The 24,008-nt window shown below is 38.6% G+C and overlaps 2 protein-coding genes across 2 annotated transcripts in view; both read left to right on the top strand.

Annotated features, from left to right (window-relative positions):
* LOC135197495 (fibroin heavy chain-like) lies at positions 1-23,218 on the top strand. The gene is made up of 4 exons (XM_064224560.1): positions 1-27; positions 17,269-17,404; positions 18,236-19,559; positions 19,601-23,218. Exons 1-4 carry the CDS (start codon positions 1-3, stop codon positions 22,722-22,724), a joined length of 4,611 nt encoding a protein of 1,536 aa, XP_064080630.1. The 3' UTR covers positions 22,725-23,218.
* LOC135198069 (opsin Rh5-like) overlaps positions 1-24,008 on the top strand; it is a 707,912-nt gene that overhangs the window by 631,414 nt on the left and 52,490 nt on the right. The window lies entirely within an intron of this gene.

A 24,008-nucleotide genomic window follows, 5' to 3' on the forward strand; every position in this document is an offset into this window, starting at 1 on the left:
ATGGCGAAAACTTACTTCATGGTGCTGGTGAGTGAAGTTTTATTTGCATGATTTTACTAATCGCTGATAGTTAACGGAACGCTCATGTTGGCATAGAATTACCGTAATTATTTACAGTTTCTTTCTTATAGATCCGCTGTATTCTGTAAACTTATTAACATACCTGTCCCTTTTTTTTATTTTCTAACTCGGGCACCCTGCTTGCATTACGTTTTTCCATCATTGTTTTGTTTTATGTATCTTTTACTATATTTGGAACAGCCTGCCTCAATTAACATTCCTTCTGCCTACTTATCTTTGTATACAGTAGTAATTCTTCTGTGGTATTCTGTACACGAGGTTATCTCCTGAATTTCACGTGTTTAAATATGGAGCCATGAATCCTTTCGGAGAAAGTTCATGGAAATTACCTGATCGTTAAGGAAATAATGTATTTTGCATTGCACTGTCATCACTCGCTCGATAATCTTAAATCACTATTTACCGAACTCAACAGGTTTAAAGGTAGTTATTCACCGTATGTGAATAACTTAATGTTTATTTCCTTCTGATGAATTCATCGGTAGTAATAGATATGATGTATGAAAAATTTTGGAATGGGAAATAGAGGCAAGATTAAATTTTCCCATCAATGCAGTCTACATGATTATCTTCGTTTCAAAACGAATGGAAATGACAACTTACAGGAAGGAGACTTGAGAGGACTTGAGCCAGCCTTCGAGGAGCTGCAAAAGCTGATTAAAAATGAGAGGGGAACCCCTAATATCAAGCGTATCTTGCACGCTCAAAGCGTGTCGAGAATGACAGACTTAGTATTATTCATGAAGATGGCGTCACACATGTTGAGTGCACATGGAGATTCAGGTGAAACTGGCCTTTGATTTAATAAGGGTGGCTCAACTCATTCTCCTTGTTTCCTAGTTACAAGTCAAGCTAGTGAAACGTTCCAAATGGACATGGTGCCTCTGTAATCTATATAATTATTAATTTTGTTTCTAACACTGTTGTTCTACTAAATTCTTAAAGACTTCCTGGATTTATAATAATGACTACGCACCGTGCTTAGTGCAAAAAGTCTAAGAAAATAAGAAAGATGCCGGTTTCATAAATTTTATGAATGGCTGTTTTTTTTTTTTTTTTTTTAAGCTTAGTATTGTTGTGATGTATGATTACTGATGATACTATAGGAAGGCTTAGCTTAGATGAACGGCCTTTTCAACTAATACTCCCTTGTGCTGTGAAATATGGTTATTATAATAATGTCAGGTTTGCCAACGAGTGTTGACCCTCTGTCACCACATTGTATTTAAGAATAATTTCAGAGCACGGGTTGTATTTAAGAATAATTTCAGAGCACGGGTTGTATTTAAGAATAATTTCAGAGCACGGGTTGTATTTAAGAATAATTTCAGAGCACGGGTAGTGCGGCAGTTGTTCTTTATAGTTAGGCTGGCACGTAAACGGATTTGGAAGTAAAACTTCTTGAAAAGCTAATGGATTTCGGATACGTTATATTAGATGTGGTTTGATGAGAATTTAATTTCTTTCACACATCATTCGATAAAATTGAGTATTAATCCTTTCATCAATAGAATATTTTTATAGGGAATCAAGTATTTTAGTAAAATGACAAACTTGAGCCTTTCCTTCAATTGCTTCTTCAAACAGAGTAAAAGATTTTGTTTGTAAGATACATCAATAGATGACCAGTAATTCATAATCAGGAAAGTATAAGATTTCTTCCTAATAACATTGGTGTCAAATAAATCGCCAACTAATTTTACATTTATATTTAAGAACAATAGAGAGAGGTCTTTGTCGTTTTCTGTGGTAGATTACACTTTCCTGCTTCATATAAAAAAAAGGCTAGCAATATCTTAGCGTGATTGTATTCTCAAAATAAATTAAATATGCCATCCTCGCATCTCTCATACGTGACTTGTGTATGATACCGAAAACATCGAGTAGTCGTATCTTCACGTGATAGCAATGTAGGTCCTAGGAGAAAGAGAGAGAGAGAGAGAGAGAGAGAGAGGGAGGAAGGAGAGAGAGAGAGAGAGAGAGAGAGAGAGAGAGAGAGAGAGAGAGAATGTAAATCTGATAGGCGTGAAAGGATAGAATAATCTTAAAAACCATACATAACCTCTTTCCAAATTCAAAATAACTTTTTTTTTTCAATCATCCTAAACTAGTCGCCATTGTAATAAAATACTCCTGATGGAGAATTTTGAAAGGTCTGTGAATAATTCCAAAGGAAAGGTCTCAAGTGAAAGCATAAATATAACTTCTCTCTTGAAAACATTTTACGAAATCCCTGGGGAGACGACGAACAAGGATATGAGGAAAACGCCCCAAAATTTCCAGCTTATACAAATAGAAATTTGATAAAAATCCACTATTTGAGATTTACATGATGTGAATATTTTGATCCGACGCATTGCTTGACATTTTTGTCACAATGAAATAAATTGTATATATAGCACTGATGCTCCTTCTGCTCATCTATTAATTTTCTTTCACGTAACCATGATTTCAGAATTTTAACAACTAAACGAACGTGTGCTGTGCAACATAAATTCTAACATAATCTATACAGACAACAGCAAGAATGAAATACATCTAAATGAAGCAAAACCAGTAATGAATAAGAAAATATGTCAGTGACAGCAAGGAACTATTCCTCTGAGCTATATTTAGAAATTCAAGTACTAGTCTTAAGAAGAGGGCTAGGATCTTGCCATGGAGCCTTCCACTTTCTCCTACTTCAGAAATGGATTTTCCTTCCTCCACGGAAAGGAGGATTCCTTTTGAATGTTTTAAAGAATATTTCTGCAGCATTTCGTACCTAACATACTACTACTTCTGTCACTTATTTGATACGGTAATTCTCAATTTTACACGTCAGTAAAACAAGAATACACATGACCCATACATAAAAGACAACAATTTAATCATTTGGCATTCTCTCTCTCTCTCTCTCTCATAAGTAGTGTAAACAGGGCTATATATATATATATATCTATATATATATAGATATATATATATATATATATATATATGCAAATCGCTATGTAATGTACTATTACTATGTTATTAATAATTTCCTCCAAAAATCTATAAGAAACAACGTATGATTGCATTGCAGCCAATTATTTTATAAGGTCCATGACCCCACACTCAAGATTGCCATTCATTCTGTCAAAACTCGCGTAATTTGCCTTTACGTGCAAGTCATCTAATATTCTTTATTGATTTATGTATTCTCGCTTCTTTTATAAGCGGAAATGCCGTGGCCTTCGTAACTAACGTCACTCTTTCTTTGGCTAGCTTTTTCCCGTTTCCCTCCAGGGTCTAGCCAGATGAGAATAGCAAGTCTGTCTCATCGGCTCTAGGATGTGAAGTTATTATTTTTTGCTTTTTCTTTCCTTTTTTGTGTACTTATATGTGAACCGGTTGAGGATATCAGTTGCCAGTCATTTTCTTCATTGAATTCTCACTCTGCGGGAAAGGCTGGCGAAAGGAGAAGTGTCAGTCAGTTAATCGTGATTCCCTTATTATCTTAGGCTGAAAATATGGATTACCTAACCGAATTGCAAGTCATTCCCCCACCCCCACCCCCACCCCCACCCCCAGCCCCTTACCCAATTCGAAAGTAAAATAGAACCGTGTCATCTTCTCAGTTTTTGCCTCGTCACGACCATGTACCGGGTTCGTTTCACCCTAAGGCCGTCGGGAAAACCTGTTCCGTTTTTGAGGATCACCGATGAGAACGAAAGGAAAGACAGTTTGCGCTTACCTAATGCAAATATATTTTGATTTGTTTGGTCCTTTTATTTTCTAATGTAACATATTGCAAGTCTGCTTAAAAATCTTTTGTTTAAAAAATATTTATTCTAATATGCTCATGGAGGCGCCTTTCCCTAGACTGCTGATTGGCTCTCACTGCTTGACCACAGAGGTGAAGAGCTTCGTGCTATGCTTTGCAAAAGGGAAAGGGGTCATTACTAAACTGTACTGACGACTGGGCAAAAGCGGGGAGAAATCATCACCACTACTTTGATTTCGCTACCAACAGCTTTCTTAGTTAGATGGTTGATGTCTTAGCTACAGGGCTTATATCAAGTATTATATTTTAGTGAGAAATTAATTTTTAAGAACATCCCTTCATTTTCTTTCACCTTAGCAACGTTTATATCAGAGGTGACGATTGTTAGTAATGCGTGTGTGCACGTGTTGTCTGAAGTGGCAAGAGACAGTCAAAGAAGGTAGGTAAGTAGCATTGGCACCAGTAGTCCAGTTATGACGACAAGGAAATTATCACCAGGAGACGGCAGTAAAGATTTGTGCCTCAAGTAAGACCACGTAAAAAGTAGATTAGTCATTATGGGGTGAGAGTTTATTGAATCCGTCTACAAATATTTGGTTTTATTATAAAATGCGTTATAGATTTGCAGTAGGACAGTTGTTAACCTATATTACAGCGTTGTCACAATGTTAAACTGCAACTTAGCTCTTATAGATTTAAGGAACGCTTTGTACGGTGGTGGCATAGAAATATGCCAATTCGGCTTGAGGAAAGTACCTTGACATGTCACATAAGTATGTTATCTGTATTAGTAAATTTATTGACATACACTTTTAAGAGGGTGAGCGATAGTGAGAGGCTAGAATGCTTCTTCGTCCATCGGCCGCCAATGGCATATACCGTAAGGATTGATGTCTTTAAACGGTAATTTAAAAAGAATTTCAAAAAGTAAATCCAAATTTTGGTCGATCTAAGAATACCCATTAAGTATGAATGCAACCAGAGTAACTTGACCCCAACCGTTATTATTATGCCTAGCGCACGTTTTATTGAGATAAAAGTAAAGGCAACCAGAAGTATCAATATTTGTATGATCCTGGAGGTCCCGTTCATCGCTCTCCTTTCACCCCCCAAAAAAGAAGAAAAAGATGATGGATCATCCCGGACAGTCAATAGTAGATGAGGAGACAGAAGAGATTCGGCAAATATTTGTCTCTAATCATCTTTGTCAATATTGTTTATGTAGAGATATTATTTGGAGTTAATTCCACGAAACTTAATGAGATTGCTTTTGTCCTGTGTCTTTGTTCCCTTCTTTTCCTTAGCATTTTGTTAGGTTGCCTATGGTCGGAACCATTTCATTTAGAGACGCAATATTGTTTATGTGCGATTATTTTTGCATATTTCTTTTGCCATTTGTTCTGTAGGAATTATCCGTACTAATAACGTTCATGGAACATTGATTTAACGGTGATGCCCGCTCACCGGAATAGTTTTAAAGCCTGTATTAATTTACCATATAAAATTCACTTGAAAATAGAAAAAAGTAAATTCAGTGTTACATAGAGGCTCTTCAGGAATTCGACGCATAAAATGTAATTGCTCTCTCAGCCCCTGTAGGGTTTATCCTTTTATGAAAATGTGTGATGTCATTACAGTAAGAACTGGGAAACTAAGGGATTGTTTATGCTTATTGAAAATATCCTTTTCAAGTGCATTGGCTTTGTTCTTTTATAAAAAAAAAAAGCACAGTAAGAAAAAGATATCATTTAGGAAGTTACTAGATTCAATGGGAAAACGGTCATTTTCTTATGAAGTAAGGCCGATATCGTGGGAAGAGGAGAGAAATAGAGAGAAAGAAGGGATTTCTTTAGATTCTAGTGGTTTCGTACCAAGAAAAACGAAAGCTAAACTAAAACAGGAAGAGAAAAGTATATACATCATGATTGCATTTGTAAGTCCGTGTTCAAAGAACGGCCACGAGGGGGAATAATCATCATTATTTGAGGCTGATGGTGTGCGTCAAATCGCGTGAAACTGCGAAAGGCGTCACGGGTAGACGAGGGCGGAAAAGCGGTTTGGGGTCGTAACGTTTCAGATCTGCCAAGTAGTACAAAGGGAGTAAAAGTAACCTCTCCTTTCGCGCATCCATTTCGACCAGATGTTCTCGTATAAGGTTCCCTTTCTTTTCTTTTGTGTGTATATGTGTGCATATGTGTGTACGCACGCGCTTTTGTTTGTGTGCGCGTATGTGTACGCAAGCGCTTTTGTTTGTTTTTTGTGCGCTCTTGAACAAGGAAAATGTTTCTTTTTCATACTGTTCATTACAAACTCATAAACTTTCAATACAACACATTATATGGTAACCCTCGTGGATATATATTTGAAGTGGATTGGGTATTCGAAAACCTTAATGTCTATTTGTAGCCCTAGTTGATAGCTGAAAGATAACAGGATTGAACTACGACGACTAGTACATGTTGTCTGCACGCTTTTCAATAGCACGATGAATCATTGCTCTGAAAATCATTAACGAATCGCGAAAGGTCAGTAGTAAACACACAAACACGCACTCTCTCTCTCTCTCTCTCTCTCTCTCTCTCTCTCTCTGGTATTACAAACTACATTTTATACCTTGTTTGCTTTCAATTATACTCCGGAAATTGTTCCATTCATTTTTATTTCGGCATTTGCTTTAATTATGTTACGAGTATGAGATGGCTCTCGCCGGTGACGAGGGTCCTTTAAAATGTATGACTTTCATTGCACAAGTGTTACGCTTTTAGAAATGAAATCCGTCTCTAGCTCGGCAGTCTCTCTTTATCTCTATCTAACACGCCCACATGCATGTGTATTTTTATTCGTCATTTCAATAATATTTTCTTTCAAGTAACGTCTACAATTTCGTTTTTATGTACCCTTTTTGTGAAAAGTAATCTTTGGTACTGTTCTATTTTTTCCCCGCGATCCAAATTGTAGTGAAATTATTAAGAGGACTTTACTGGTGACTAGCTTATCGTTCACCTTCATAATATTGCTCTTGCCCTTCACTGATATGAAACCTTCGCATAAACTTTTGTTACCAATGTACCATCATTGAAATCGTTAATCCGGATGACCAGACATTAAAGATATGTGACGCATGGCAGGCTTCAAGCGGCTAGAATGTTAGTAAATGACTCTATCTCTCTATTTTCTTATGAAAATCATTTATAGACTTTCCCTTCTGAACTTGAATCATCTCTCCACTCGTCCAAACAACCGTTTTCTGTTTGATCCCAACTTAGCGGAAGCCCAGGTAGAATAATTCCATTATCTTGTAAACAGTCTGTTTCTGCAAAGCGCTAGTCCCCAGAAAGTCTGTAATGATGTACGGCGGCTTTTGATGTCGACTGACCACAGTTCCGAAGTTCGGCCTTGTTGGAGGACTGTATTTACTCTATTATCTCTGGAATTCGATTCTCGTAGAAATATCCTGGCAGTGTTGATAGTTTATGCTACTTCCTCTGTTTGCCGGATGCCTATCTACACAAGGAAACCAAGCATGTTGAAGACTGGCAGTTCTTTTTAAGGAGGCAGAATTTGGGAAAAATGTTTATTTATTTTCGTGTATATTTTTGTTTAAGTAATGTCCCTCGCTTGCCATCTGGTTGCTTTTTTTTATAAGAATGTGTAACGTGTTACCTTCTCTTTCAATTAATATACTCCTTTGAAATTTGTTAATTGATATTATATTATTTATATGCGGATTATCCACGAATTTATAATTTGCAACTCGCTATCCTTTAGTTTGTCTTTCTTTCGTATCTTTTTATACATGCAGTTCACTTTAAATAGGAAATCCTACAAACGGTCGAACAGGCAAACCATAGGATCTAACATAGAATTTTTCTTGAATAGACCTTTCCATAAACACACACACGCACACACACACGCGCGCACACGCACGCACACACACACACACACACACACACACAACAACAACAACAACAACAACACAACAAACTAGTTGGTTGGGTTACTCCACGAGTAAAAGAAAGGGAGGCATTTGCATTTTGCTGCAATTAAAGCTAATATAATATGATGGCATCGACAATGAAAATGAAGGTAAAACAGATCTCTATGTTGAATGAGCAGAAAAGATTGAGAAACGTAATCACGTTACTTTATAATCACAGTTACGTAGGAAAAGAAAATCTCATGGGTAGAAAGATTTACTCAGAAAAAAGGGTGTCATCACATGAATGTAGACCTCTTGCCTCCTCGACTGACTTGAGACAAAGCGGAAGAAGGTGAAAGGTTATCTACAATTACTGAGTAAGGAGCAAGTCGCTGAAGTTAAGTAGGAAAGTTAAGACACCCAAGTCCGGTTGCTAAAAGGAGCAGCCTCTTGAAAAGGAAAATAAGGATCGAAATTCTCTCTCTCTCTCTCTCTCTCTCTCTCTCTCTCTCTCTCTCTCTCTCTCTCTCTCTCTCTCTTTTGTCAGTCTTCAGCTGTGTATTGCCCAGTTTGCATTGAGGTCCGTCTCTCTTTTGTAAAAAAAAAAAAAAAATGGTTTTGTTTGCCATTGTTGGATATTCGACATTTCATGTTTGTTACGTTGTTATTGTTTTGGCAACAATGAGATTCCATCATTATCTTCGGGCCCAGACATGAAAGAAATCAACAATGCATATAACCCCTACGCTAACAGACAATAGAAGTCATGGGCTTGAACTTGCAGTGATCGCACTAATCACACAGATGATCGCAAGATACTTCATCACTTTTAATTGTCCTTCGGTTTCTCTGCATTCCTTTAATGGCCTTTCTTTTAAAGTTTATGACGTCTGATTTTTTTTTCTTTCATTTACTTTTCTTTAAAGGAGCTTCTTCTCATTCATGTAAAATAAAGCTTAACCGGTTGGCCTATTTCGGATACCGTACTAACAATAACCCTTAATATCTCTCTCTCTCTCTCTCTCTGCATTATTGTTAAAAACAAATAATTTTTCACGAAAAGTGGATAAAAAATAAAAAGAGAAAAAAACTCCACGGTCCTTTGATTAGCCGGTTTTTTCCAGCCGCTCTCATACCTACTTCTTGAAGAGATGTTGTCGGTGAGGAAGAACGTTGTTTACTGCAAATATTCATGTAATCTCCCTTTTAAGATGGGTGTTGTGTGGCTTCGCCCTTTATTAAGTTCCCTTAGTTCTTTGTTTTGCTTTTTTTTTTTTTTTTGTGAATGGGCTAGTCACGAGCGCTGGATCGACCTTCGATTCAAACTCATGATATTAGAATCTCTGATTTTATCCATAATGACTCTGGTGATCTCTCACGGTGCTTCTATCTCGTCTTGAGGGTTCTTCTTTGTCTGTTTTATATATGAAATAAGACTCATGGTACTAATTTTAATATATCCGCCTGGGAGGACACTGATTAAATCGTAAAGGTATTGGTGACAGACTTATGGTACACAGTAAAAGAAAAACACACTTGGACCATTGTGGAGTAACGTAAACTTCCGTGGCTTGGAAAATCGTTAGGAAAATGCATGTAATCTGAAAAAATTAAATGTTTTTCAGAAATACAAAAGTCATACGGACAGGGAATTTTTTAATGGAAATATCTGAAATTAATGAAGGTTTGATTGCGATACGATATGTCAGGTAAAAGCAAATGGTACGGCCAGCCACCCCAATCCCCACTCCTCTCTCTCTCTCTCTCTCTCTCTCTCTCTCTTTGTGGTTCCTAGAAAAAGTAAGAACTCTTTATTTCTTTCGTGACAATGTAAGGGCTTTGAAGTTACGTAAACACCCTCTCCTAATTGGCTTCAAAACAGCCACTCAGGTGAAAATGGATGGGTTGAGTAATCTTTTTGTGGAGCTTGACAGAAGTTGTTGGGTTGAATGTTGAAAGAAAACGCTATAGATGGCCAGTTTCCCTATTGTAGCTGCCAGGTTTGCTCTGATAAGTAAATACACAGAAAACAAGATATAACGTTTTGCTAAGGTTAGTAAGTATGCTTATAGTTAAGCAATTGCAGTAGAAAATTTCACACCTTTGGGGAAATTCAATTTTTGCTCTTTCAGGCATTGACATTCGTAAAATAAATATGAATTGAAGAAGCCATTAAAAAAACATAATAGTAGAAAATAGCTGCGTCACCTGGGAACCGAACGTTATTCTCTTAAGTCAGGAGGCTCTGCTATAGAAATGTCCACGATGAACGAAAATTTTAAATTGTTGTGCGGTGTTCATTGTTAGAGTTTATTTTGACCTTTTACTTTATGCTGATACTTATCGTGTTGTCTATCATGTCATCAAACGGACAAGTATTATAAAATCAGTACGTTCTTATTTGCCTCCAAAGAAAAAAAGTAATGACGCGAAAGTATAATTTGTATTTAGCATAAATTTCACTTAGCGTTCACAGTTCTGTTACGTATTTTACAACATTCCAAGCCATCAATATTTTTCGGAAATTTTACAGTTTCATGAAACAAGCCAGAGAAAATATTTTCATGTAAAGAAGTGAAAAAATCAGAAGAAACAGATGATCACAGAATGACACAAAATGTTAAGAAGATTAGATACCCATGAAGTTAACTTATTTTGACAGATTTAGAACTTAATATTCAAGAAGATTAAGTGAGAAAATTAATTCATAAATCAGAAAGAGGAAGTTCATCCAAGTGATAGAGAAAGTCATGAAAAGACCCATTCTCTGTCTGCTTATCCAGGTGCTTTGGTTATTTGCACGTCTTCGTGTTAATTTACTTTATTTACGTGTAAACGCATAGGCGAAAATGAATGCTGGTATGTATTGCTTCTGTGGCAAGAAAGCTCCTTCCTCATTGTTTGATTTACTGAAATTTAATTATTAAACAAATGAAAAATGCGTCAACTAGACCCTGACTCCAGTTATTTGGTTGAGCAGACAGCTACTGTTGATGATTTCATCACATAATCCACTTTGGGCAACAAGATTTTTGGCATTTTGATAATCATGAATTTTGTTCCATTTTCATTTCTAGTTAGATTTACAGTTATCACTACTTTATAGTTTATCACTTTTTTCTTGTTATATATTTAATTGCAAATTTTCATTCAGATATTTTTGTAGATTTACTAATATAATAGTTTTTCATTTGATGGAAAACTTTTCGTCAAGGTTGAATAGATTATTACTGATTTGTTAGATTTATGTGGGATAACAATAAAAATTAGTATGAAGAATTATACAAAAACTCTCGCTGTGGCCTGCTGACTTCAAAGTAGGATCAGCACGATTTTTAATTTTTTTTTTTAATTACAGACTCCAAGATAAGACATGAAAAATTTTTTGTATTCCGATAGGTATCGTTGATATTGCGTGTATCCCGTGCATTTTTCATGAGTCGTTTTTATTTGATTCGCTCTCCCTTTCTCTCAACTGTGCTTAATTTTTCCATCATTTTCTTCTCTTATCTCTTCACGAGGTGGATGATTGGGAAAAGTCATATCTCCTACTCTCACTTGCAGCGTTTGTAATTAAGCTAGAGAAATTATTATTATTATTATTATTATTATTATTATTATTATTATTATTATTATTATTATTATTATTATTATTATTATTGATGATGACAAAGTTCGTGTCATATGTGGTACTGTTTTGTTCATGATAATTTAAATTAAAAGAATTTAAATTATTTTAAGCTTTCCTATGTACAATGAAAAATCCCGTTCAGGAAAGCGATGAGATGAAATGTAATGCTTCAAAGTACATTGAACCAATCTGGAGAAGTCTAAAATCAAGAAGAAAAGCTTAGAAATCGACTTATTATCCTGACCGCCTGCAGTCTTCACTTCCTTTTGACGTGTACTCAAGGCGAGAAAGTTGCTCTTTTTTTATCGTGCTTCAGAGGGCTTCGTAAATCTCTTCGTTCTTCTATTCAGGCACCAAAATTGCATTCGCTTTCCTTTCTAAAGTCTTAGTGCTTGCAAGGGAAGAGTCGCGGTTTCCTCATTCTAGGTCATCGCGGGTCAGACTCATGAAGACTTTCACTCTTTCCTTCGCTGTAATATGCGATCATTTGCAGTCACCTGTGTTCGGAATTTTGAAAGGCTCCATCATTATTTTCTGTTGAAAATGTTTAGGAAAGATGCAAGACGGATATCTGTCCGCTAGGAAATTTATATAAAGTATTAATTTTTACATAAAGATTATTACTCATTCCACTCATTAGCAAGAGATGCGAGAGGTACATGTGAGAATAATTTTATCCAACAGGAAATAAAAGAAAGGCAAACGATGAGCCAGAGAAAGTGTCAGGTAAGCCTATTTGAGGTGAAAGTTGTTTCTGTGAGTCACATGATAGGTGTTTGTGCATGAGCTGTTACGATGAAGAATTCGGCCTCATTTAGTTATTTGACAAATTGTTTCCCGTAATAAGGGTTACTCTCTTCTTTGCAGTAGTATGACTTGAAGGTGAGAGAAGGTGTTGACATCAAAATAACGTTGATACTATACGTTAGTTAAGGTGTTTACTGTCTTTTCCTTAATAAAAGATCAGTTGGGCGTTCAAAAGAAAGGTAACCGCCCTCTTCATGACAGAAAGAGGGTCATTCATTTCTAAGAAAACAGAGGATGAGAGAGTATGCCCTATAGCTTGACCAAACAAGTTAGTGCGAGGATGGATGATGATAGAGTAATCTTTTATTCATGTTTTTCATGCATCCACACATACAGACGTGAGTTCGTGAGTTCGTACATAAAATCCCAGAAATTCTTTCCTTAGCATTGAATTGCTCGCATCATCGCAAACAATTGATATGATTGGAGTCGAAACATTATTGTAGCATCGCTGTATCTCACTTACCGTGAAGGTGACGTTATTCGAGTATGCTCTCTGCCGACTTAGCTTATGTTCATCAGAACTGCAGTGTACATTGATGGGCTTATTTCTATAAGTAAAGATTACTTCATCATTACCATCGCCTTGAACGCCATGGGACACTAAGGACAACGTGCAATTCTGCCAATTTTCTGTGTTTTTCACTCGTATCCAGCCTACCTTCTAATCCAAGTAGTTTGGTTTCCTCCAGCCTTTCTAGTGGCCACAGACGCCCACCTGATACTATCAGTCCTGTTTTCCCAGGAAATATCAGAACCATCTCGATCTTAATATCTCATGTGGATATGGAACGCCAGTAATGTCCCTAATGGTATAATTTCTAACTTTGTCCAGCTCCTGATAATTGTCCTAGAACTGCATTCTGATATCAATAGTATTTTCTTTTTTATAGTTTCATCGTCAAACTATGATTCATATCCATGTGAATTCATATCCATATAATAAAACAGATCTTATGCAGTTTTAATCTATTTGCTTTCCAAAACTTATGGAGGCAGCCCATTGTGTTATTTCCATTTTAAGTCTTTCACTAATTTTCAACCCACAATAACCTGTACTGGATATTATTGTCCTCAGATATTTGAGGAAAGATTTAACCTCATTATTCCTTTCTCCATTTCATGTTACTGCATCCCTTTGTGCATACTGGGTTCTCTTTACCTCTGTTTTCTTAGTTTTATTTTTAATCCCGTCTACCTAAATATATAGCGCTTTCTGTTAAGTAACCTTAGAAACTTTTGTCGATTATGCTGATTATAACTACAGTATCTCTGTACCTGCAGATTGGTATACATTCTTGAAATTGAACCAGTCTCCAGTGAGTGTTTGCTCATCCTAAGGTGGTTTCGAAAACTGCCAATCGATTTTGACATTCAGATGCAAAAGGCACTTGATGTTCAACCTCAAGAACCTTTACTATATCAAATCTAGATGCTTTGTCAACTTTTTATTTGGGTGGGGGGTGCGGGTGGGTGTTGCATGTTATTTCAACGTTACTGTGGCAATTGCAAGTAGATGACTACGACCGACACATGCTCCTCTGTAGCTCCTAGCATTCTTCATTGTTCTTTTTCTGTACCGATTAATGGCCATGTGATCTGTTTAGTTTCTGTTACTACCACCTGGAGATGTCTATATGTATGTACGGATGTACTTATATTCAAAGAGTTCTTCCAAGAAATTGTTCATGCCGATATATTTCATGGTTCAGTATGTGGGCTAGGGAACTGGACGTTTAATTTTGTAGATCTAACCAGGAAATATTACTTGAATTCTATTTGGATGTAATAGTGAGTTTTTTAGTGGGCGGATTGTATATGGATGTGCATTCCTTAGCTGTAATTATTATTATTATTGTTATTATTATTATTATTAGTGTCACGAATTTTCATTTTTCTTTTCTTTATGACATTTGATGACCTTTGGATGCCTTCTGAATCACCTTTACTGCACTTTGATGTCCCCCGCTGGACGTGACCTCAGGTCTTTTTACAAGCTCTTTGTCATGCTGGGTGTCTCTCTCAGTGTCAATGCGTTCTATCCATAAAAGTTTTTTTTCTCTATGTCTCTGGTTGTTCCATTGTTGTAGAGTGTCACCTTTTTGTCAGTCCCGTTGTGCTTGGAGTATGATCATTGTTTTAAGATTGTAAAAATATGAGATAAATTCCCTCAATGTGTTTTGTGTTGTCTATATAAATTTTGTGAAGTTATTTTGGAAAAGTAAACTCTGATACGGTGCCTTGTGCCAGTTTCCTAGATTGCAGCAATAAATAATGAACATCTGATACGTAAAAGGATGCACATAGCGTGCATGTTCACTGTATGCCTCTTATCTGCAAGCGTCGGTGAGAGAGAGAGAGAGAGAGAGAGAGAGAGAGAGAGAGGGGGGGGGGGGGGAGTCTCCACAGTGGCGTACAAAGAAGCCGAGTGCAACATGTTCATAGCCTCGAGCGTAGTAGAGGAATTTGTATTTTTGAAATTTTACCTTAAAACCTATTGAATTTGCATTGGTCTAACACCACCGGCTTTGCTTTGCAACATAGAAAAGAAATAAACAAAAATGGAAAAAGCTAGATCTCCTCTTTTGCTTAGAGGTCTGTAACGCGATGCTGTTTTCCGTCTCTCCCGCGTGAGGCATGAACTGATCCACTCCGTGGGAAAAACGGGACAAAGAGGCCGAGTATATTTTGTTCTTTTGTCTTTCTCGATGTTTACTTGATCTATAAACTATTTTTCTAGGAAATTATACAAATTAAAACCCAGGATACGTGCCCATAAATATTTGGTTTCCAAAGTAGTCCGTATTGACACCCATTTACATTTCACTAGCTGGCAACTCTGCTCTTATTTCTGGTATTGCCAGTCAGTTCACTGTAGACATTTCCGTTTGTATATGTGTCGTTCACAGCTTCGCTCGTACCCACGATTGCTTTTACTTTTCGCATCTTCCTAGGTTTTCCCGATTCATTCCATTGAGTAATCAGCTGAAGAGAGATATGCCTATTCTGTCTTGCGGGCATTACGAGTATCTTGGTTTTACTTTGTTACAGTTTTAAATATTATAAGCCTTTAATGTAGTACCAATTCTTAATTGTGTCATCGACGATTGCTGGAGGTGTTATAATGATGATGAGTATTATAACAAATCCAAGCTGCATCCGTTATTTAATAATATTAATCATTTTACTGCGGTGCTGTAACAGTATTTTCTTATATTAACCTGTTATTGTTACTTTAGATAACACATTATTATTTAAATAAATAAATCAAGCCTCAAATGCTGCAGGGAATAGAGGGTTTATATGTGAATAGAGAATAAATTATAGAATTGTCAGACATATTTACAAGTATACACAAACAAAGTTCGAAAATAAGTGAGAAAAATTCAGTAAATGTTCAGAGAGCTTGAAGTCATTCCTGTTTGGGATAGCCATCCATTTATAGATGCAGTTCTTATATAAATATGATTTTATGAATGTGCGGGCAGTAGTTTCAATAGAATATGTATTGATCCAATTAATGTTTCATTAGAAATAGCTGCGTTTAAACTTCTCCTGTGGTTTTTTTTTATTAGATTTATAGCCAGCAGCATATTTCCGGCGTAGATGATTTTAGTTGTTGCAACGCCAGTTTACGGTAAATCAGTCAAACAACAGTGGCTAGCTGTGTGCACGATGTGATATCTAATGTTGAAAAATACCTGTAACGTTGATTATTATATATGGAAGTATGAGTATTTAGTTCAAGTGATGCAAAGAGAAGTCATACGGAAGATACTAAAATCACTGAGAGAGAGAGAGAGAGAGAGAGAGAGAGAGAGAGAGAGAGAGAGAACCAGGTATAAAAAAGATATGTTGAAATTGAGAAAGCATTTATCGTAATTCTTAAAATATTTGACATGCTAAGAAATTAATAGTGAAGAACTGAGCCTAGCTGTACAAATAACGAAAATCTCTGGGAGTGAAAATCGACGCAAAAGTTCTTCTAATTAGACAAAAAGTAATTGAATCACGAAATATTGTACTCTGCCGCTCACATTCAGGTCTTAACTTATCTTTACAGCATTTTTCAAGGTTTTATAAGCAGATAGCATGTCAAATATCCAAGAAGCAGCACTGCCGTTTGTAGTCTCTAGATCATTATTCGTATAGTATATAATCTGATAAATGAATTATTATTATTATTATTATTATTATTATTATTATTATTATTATTATTATTATTATTATTATTATTATTCTGGTTTTGAATATCTTTTTGTGATTTGTATGTTTTATTATCTCTTAATGTCATTATGAAGAGAATCTTTTTGCAGTGGTAGTGGAAGATGGATTTAATGCTTTTGCAGAACTTTCATTTGACACGTTACCATACATAACTCTGAGACATTCTTTTGATTACAATTTATCGGCGGTAGTGATACATCATTGACATTCGGTTGCTGATTTGAAAGAGAACTGCATTGTATACTTCAAATTGATGCAGGCTTTGTAACATTAAGTTGTCTTTGTGTCAGAATAGGTGTTTGTTCCTAAAAGTAGTCGCTAAGAGCTTTCAATCTTGTGTAGCTCTAGTACCCTTGGGAGTATTTAAAATTACAATATGAGGATTATTACCTACTTTATCATGGGTTAGTTTTTTTTTTTTTTTTTTTTTTTTACGACTAGGTAAGTTGAAATCTAGGTCAATGATAACATGGGCACAATCAATTATTTTCAATTATTTTTGTTGACCAGGCTTAGCGAACCCTGTTAAGGGCATCTAAATTTAGCAAATTTAAATGCCCTTAACATCGCTGAATAATAGTTTTGCCATTTAGTCATGGATATTTTGGATTTTAGGGGCTTAGTTTCCTCTGCAGTTTACATGAGATATTTACACTGAAAGATTGTTATAGATGGGTTTGCTTAACGGTTTATCGGGATTCGTTTTTGTCTTCTTTTGATGCATGAAAAATGCAATATTGTGAGGCATTCGTTGATCTCATTCCTTTTGAAGGTTTGCAGTTTGTTATTTGTAAAGGAAATTATATGGGACTATATTTGCATCCGATATTCTCACTTATTTTATTTTTTTATTACCAGGTCATAGCACTATGGACGGTAACGCTATGTTTCAGTGCAGAATCAAACATTCGTATTGTGAAGGCAACTAGTGAAACCCTCGAAGAGGCAACGAAGAAGGTCTCCGAAAAAGAAACAAAAGTAGAAAAAAGAAAAGGTGAGTTATTTCCATCTGTTTTTATGGTCTATTGTACTTGCACCATTCATATAGTTAATGGTGTTTTCATTACTGACATGAAAGGCCTGACTTTTAACCAATTCACCGTGTTACTTCTTTCGATAAAAATAAAGCCGATCGGCCTTCTAAGAGCAACTTTCAGTAAGAAGTTAATGCATATTTTGTAATGCCAAGGTCAGTGGTGATGGATAGCCTTATGAACTTCCGCAACCCATACCTTCAGAAAGCTAGAAAGGCGAAGTGTGGGTTAAATGTATTCAGTGTAATCGCTGGTGTATTTACCCATGTGATGAATGATGTTAGATTCAATAAAGAAATTTCCCAGAAGAAAGTAAAGTAAGTTCTAATTGAAATTAAGATCCTTGAAACCTTGGCAACATATGTAATGCTTATCTTTAGGCTTTCTCCTGATTAAATAACGATTTAATGCATTAAAAGTCAGTATGTTTGAACAGGAATAGAAGGGAACTATGTTACTGGTATTATTGGGGCCCTGTTGCGAAGATGCTCCATAAGATGTAATATATAGGGCAAACGCTGTGCAGATGTCAAGGGTGGTTCTTTTGAGAATTTGTGGATTGAAATTCGATTTTGCTTTCATTATTATAAGTTTTTTACGTAATTTTTTGTAGTGCTGTTAAATACTAAAAAGTATTGTCCACTTCCCACAGCAATAATGTCCTAACCGTAAACTAATATTTATACCTACCAGGTTATCTTCATTATGCTTAGTATGGTTACTTATTCAAGGAGAAAAATAAAGTGGGACAGCATTATTGTAAGTGTTATTATGATTAACCTGTTTTTCAGCTGATAGTGGGAACATCCCTCCTCCCCCTCTGTACAGCTTACCCGGAGATCAATCTCTCCCTGTTCAGCCTTTACCCTTGGAGGCATTTCAGCAGTCGACCGGTCAGCTAAGTACGGGATTCAGCGGACCTCCTCTGGACATTCCACAACCTAGCTCAACATATTTTCCACCAACTGCGCCTCATGGGTCTGCTGTCAGTGGTCCTAACGTCGTCAGTTTTGGTTTAGCTGATGCTGTCACTCCTTCCAGTGGATACAAGACACCCATATCTACTCCTAACCCGGGATATGCCGCTCCAACAGGCAGTACTGCAGGAAGCCTTGGCTCTTTTGCTGCAGGAACCGGAAACATTCTCGGTGGTGAAGTGCCTGGAGCAGCCCCATTTACTCCAAGTCAACCATATAGTCCTCCATCGGGTTCTTTTAGCCAGTCCTTTAGCGTACCAACAGGGTCAAGTCAGTCCTATAATGCAGGAGGAATAATTATTACTATTGCAGGTAGTAATGGTGTTGGAGGAGGTGGAATAGGAGGATATGGAGGAGATGTGTCAGTTGGGGAGGGGGGAGGTGTAGGAGGATTTGGAAGTGGAGTTTCTCATGTAAAGGATGATGGATATGCAGGAAGTGCAGGAGTAGGACTTGGAGGAGGAGGAGGAGGAGATATTTTTGTCGGAAGTGGTGGAGGAGTAGGAGGATTTGGAAGTGGAGTATCTGCAGGAAAGGGTGCTGGATATGCAGGAAGTGCCGGAGTAGGACTGGGAGGAGGAGGAGGAGGAGGAGATATTTTTGTCGGGAGTGGTGGAGGAGTAGGAGGCTTTGGAAGTGGAGTATCTGCAGGAAAGGGTGCTGGATATGCAGGAAGTGCCGGAGTAGGACTGGGAGGAGGAGGAGGAGGAGGAGGAGATATTTTTGTCGGGAGTGGTGGAGGAGTAGGAGGCTTTGGAAGTGGAGTATCTGCAGGAAAGGGTGCTGGATATGCAGGAAGTGCCGGAGTAGGACTGGGAGGAGGAGGAGGAGGAGGAGGAGATATTTTTGTCGGGAGTGGTGGAGGAGTAGGAGGCTTTGGAAGTGGAGTATCTGCAGGAAAGGGTGCTGGATATGCAGGAAGTGCCGGAGTAGGACTGGGAGGAGGAGGAGGAGGAGGAGATATTTTTGTCGGGAGTGGTGGAGGAGTAGGAGGCTTTGGAAGTGGAGTATCTGCAGGAAAGGGTGCTGGATATGCAGGAAGTGCCGGAGTAGGACTGGGAGGAGGAGGAGGAGGAAATACTTTTGTCGGGAGTGGTGGAGGATTTGGAGGTGGAGTATCTGTGGGAAAAGGTGCTGGGTATGCAGGAAGTGCAGGAATAGGACTGGGAGGTGGAGTAGGAGGAGGAGGAGATATCGTGGAGCATCTGTAGGAAAGGGTGCTGGATATGCAGGCAGTGCTGGAGTAGGACTGGGAGGAGGAGGAGGAGATATTTTTGTTGGGAGTGGTGGAGGAGTTGGAGGAATTGGAGGTGGAGTATCTGTAGGAAAAGGTGCTGGATATGCAGGAAGTGCAGGAGTAGGACTTGGAGGAGGAGGAGGAGATATCTTTGTTGGGAGTGGTGGAGGAGTAGGAGGAATTGGAGATGGAGTATCTGTAGGAAAAGGTGCTGGATATGCAGGAAGTGCAGGAGTAGGAATTGGAGGAGGAGGAGGAGATATCTTTGTTGGGAGTGGTGGAGGAGTAGGAGGATTTGGAGATGGAGTATCTGTAGGAAAAGGTGCTGGATATGCAGGAAGTGCCGGAGTAGGACTTGGAGGCGGAGGAGGAGGAGGAGATATTTTTGTTGGGAGTGGGAGAGGAGTAGGAGGATTTGGAAGTGGAGTTTCTGTAGGAATGGGTGATGGATATGCAGGAAGTGCAGGAGTAGGACTGGGAGGAAGAGGAGGAGGAGGAGATATTTTTGTTGGGAGTGGGGGAGGAGTAGGAGGATTTGGAAGTGGAGTGTCTGTAGGAAAGGGTGGTGGATATGCAGGCAGTGCAGCTGTTAGTGCAGGATTAGGACTTGGAGGGAGTGATATAGTTGGTGGTGGTGGTGGTGGAGGCTATGATGACTCTGCAGGTATTAGCGGGGGAGGTTTAGGATCTGGTTTGTCCCATAGTCATGGTGGTACTGGAGGACTTGGCGGTAGTGGAGGAGGGTATGGAGGTGGATTAGGAGTGAGCTCTGGAGTGGGATTTGGAGGAGTGTCTGGTGGTCTTGGAGGAGGAAGCTTAGGTGTGATATCCAGTGGAAAAGGCGGAGGAGGAGGATATGGAAGTGGTTCTATTGGTGTTGTTGGAGGAGGAGGAGGAGGATTAAAAGGTGGAATATCAATTGGAAAAGGTGGGGGAGGAGGGTTTGAAAGTAGTTCCTTTGGTGGTGGAGGGGGAGGTTTAGGAGGAGGGATACCACCTGGAAAAGGAATTGGGGGAGGGTATGGAGGTGGTTTAGCTAATGTTGGTGGAGGAGGCAGTGGTATAGCTATTGGAAAAGGTGCAGGATTTGGAGTTAGTAGTGGAGGAGGACTAGGTGGTAGTGGATTTGGTATAAGTGGAGGAAGTAGTTATGGAGGAAGTGCTCATGGAACAGGGGAAGGGTTTGGAAGCAGTTTGTCTGTTGGAGGAGGGAGTAGTTATGCGGATGCTGCTGTTAGTGGAGGAGACTTTGGACATGGAGGTATTGGGCATACTACTGGAGGAAGTGGAGTAGGTTATGGAGACAGTTCTGTTGGTGGAGGAGGGAGTCTTGGGATTGGTGGAATAAATGTAGGATTTGGAGACAGTGCTCATGTCAGTGGAGGGGGAGGGGTTTTAGGAGGAGGTGGAAGTTATGGTGGGGGGCCAGTTGGTGTTGGAGGAGGAGGAGGAGGTTTTGGAGGATTTTCTGGTGGTACAGGTGGTGTCATTGGTGGTGTGATAGCATCACCGGTTTCTGGTGTTCCAAGCTCATCATATGGAGCACCAGGAAATGCTGTCAGCGCCTTTGGAGGATCAGGTCTCGGGTCCTCCATTGGAGCTCCTACAGTTCCAGCTTCTTCATATGGAACACCTTCAGTACCTTCTTCTTCATATGGAGCACCCTTAGCATTTGAATCATCCCTTGGAGGACCATCAGCTTTTGAATCTTCATTTGGAGCACCTGAGATTGGCAGTTCATATGCATCACTTGGACCTGATATACCATTAGGTGATCTGTCTACACCTGGTTCTTCTTATGGGGCACCAGCAATTTCTGGTTCATCCTTTGGAGGGGCTCCTGTTCCAAGTTCTTTTGGGACACCATCTATTCCAAGTTCTTCATTTGGAAGTCCTGCATCCATTGGGTCCTCTTACAGTGCTCCCATAGCACCATCTGGAGGATCATTTTCTGGCGGCCACAGTACGGGTGGTTCTTTTAGTTCTACTTTTGATGTAATCCATTTAGATGATCATGGCGACCATGGCCATGGCGGGGACACTGCTTGTGTACATCATGGACACGATGGCCATGGAGGCAGCCATCATGGTGGAGGTGGAGGTGGTTTTGATCACCACGGAGGAGGTGGGGGTGGTTTTGATCACCATGGAGGAGGTGGGGGTGGTTTTGGTCACCATGGAGGAGGTGGGGGCAGTATTGATCACCATGGAGGAGGAGGAGGTGGTTATGGAGGAGGATCCGGAGGAGGCCATTTTGGAGGAGGAGGTTTTGATCATCATGGAGGTCTTGATCACCATGGAGGAGGTGGAGGTGGATTTGATCACCATGGAGGAGGTGGAGGTGGATTTGATCACCATGGAGGAGGTGGAGGTGGATTTGATCACCATGGAGGAGGTGGAGGTGGTTTTGATCATCATGGAGGAGGAGGAGGAGGTGGCTACGGAGGAGGATCCGGAGAGGGCCATTTCGGAGGAGGAGGTCTTGATCACCATGGAGGAGGTGGAGGTGGGTTTGATCACCATGGAGGAGGTGGAGGTGGGTTTGATCACCATGGAGGAGGTGGAGGTGGGTTTGATCACCATGGAGGAGGAGGAGGAGGTGGCTATGGAGGAGGTTCTGGAGGAGTCCATCTTGGAGGAGGAGGCTTTGATCACCACGGAGGGGGAGGTTTTGAACACCATGGAGGTGGAGGTGGTTTTGATCACCATGGAGGAGGAGGTGGTGGTTTTGAACATCATGGAGGAGGAGGAGGAGGAGGAGGAGGTTATGGCGGGGGTTCTGTAGGTGGTCATCTTGGGGGAGGTTTTGGGGGTTTTGGTGCCACTGGAGGTGGAGTTGGAGGTGGTTATGGAGGGGGAGTAGGAGGTGGTTATGGAGGGGGCTATGGTGGAGGAGGAGGTTATGGCAGTAGCTATGGTTATGGAGGTGCTGTTGGTGGGTATGGAGGCGGATATAGTAGTGCTATCTCATATATTCCGGTGTCATCACAGAGCAAACCTAAAAAGCCCAAGAAATCATTTAAGGGTATTTTTGATAAAGTCAAGAAGTGGTTGAAGTGGGATTAAAGATGAAAGGTAAAACGTATCCCAAAGTCAGTTTCTAATAATCAATAATCATTTTCAGTGGTTTATCTCTAGTCCATTTGGAATAAGTATATTAGGACAAGCACTTTTGGAAAGGTTTGCAAAGACAATACAAACGCATTGATAATAAGGACGAAACCTTTAATATCTTCACGTTTTAGGACGTGGTTCAAATCTAATTTATGCAATCCGAGGTGATAACTTGACATTACATGATGTTAGCTTTGAAAACCTTTTCTTGTGTGCCCCTACAAAATACTCGATGCATGCTTCCTACAAAAGTTTTATTTTTGTGGAAGGAACTCCAAATAGTGTGCGTATTATTTTATATGAAATTTTATCAAACATTTGTAATTGTTCCAAAGTTATCCATGTAATCCTTAAGTTTTGTAAATATTCTTTTGTTGCCCGTAATGTGGTTTTCATGTGATTACCTCTATATTTTGTATTTTGTTGTTATAAGAAATCAAAAAGCGTGTGGTATTTTTAATATCCTATTGTAAGACGTTTTTATGCATATCCCAGAGGATTTTTCACCTGTTGGTTTATGTTTTTTATTAATTATAAAAAAATTTCACCAAACAGGTAACCTAATAGATGTGAAGGCCGTAGTCCTAGATTAGCACTGATTTTTAGTGATCCGAGTTTAGTTACAACCTTTTGCCATTAAACGAGGATTATTTAGAAATAGTAGCCCTTCACACATTAAAAAGTCACATTACCAAAGTAATGTTGCTATCCCACAAGAAGTATTTTCCAGAATAACATTTCAGGTGATTAATAATAATCCCGCAGCTATTTTTCAAAAAGAAAAATAGAGTACTTAGAAGAACTAACCCAAAATGAAAAGAAAATAGATATAATAAATATAAGTGAAACCTGGTATTCCCAAGAGACTGGGAATGATGATCAAATAAAAGGGTTCCAAACTTATAGATCAGATAGAAAAAATAGGAATCAAGGGGGAACCGCAATATATGGGAAAGACAAAAAACAAGGAAAAATATATGAGAAATATAGTAACTCAGAATGTGAACTAATAGCGGTAGAATTTGAATCTGAAAAATTGATGAACATAGTAATATATAGACCTCCTAATACTAAAGAGTTTGACTTAATAATTGAAAAATTGGATGATATATGTAGAAATCACAAGGACTGGACTATTCTCCTATCTGGTGACTTCAACTTTCCTTTCGTAGAATGGAAAGAACGAATAGGAGATTGTGGTTGTACTTATACATATAAAAAAGAGAGTAATAGTAG

Source organism: Macrobrachium nipponense, chromosome 21 (assembly GCF_015104395.2).
Source record: "Macrobrachium nipponense isolate FS-2020 chromosome 21, ASM1510439v2, whole genome shotgun sequence".
NCBI lineage: Eukaryota > Metazoa > Arthropoda > Malacostraca > Decapoda > Palaemonidae > Macrobrachium > Macrobrachium nipponense.

Coding starts and splice junctions, on each gene's coding strand:
- LOC135197495 (XM_064224560.1), top strand. CDS start 1: ATGGCGAAAACTTACTTCATGGTGCTG. Junction 28..17,268: donor AAACTTACTTCATGGTGCTG/GTGAGTGAAGTT, acceptor TTTTATTACCAG/GTCATAGCACTATGGACGGT. Junction 19,560..19,600: donor TCTGTGGGAAAAGGTGCTGG/GTATGCAGGAAG, acceptor GAGGTGGAGTAG/GAGGAGGAGGAGATATCGTG.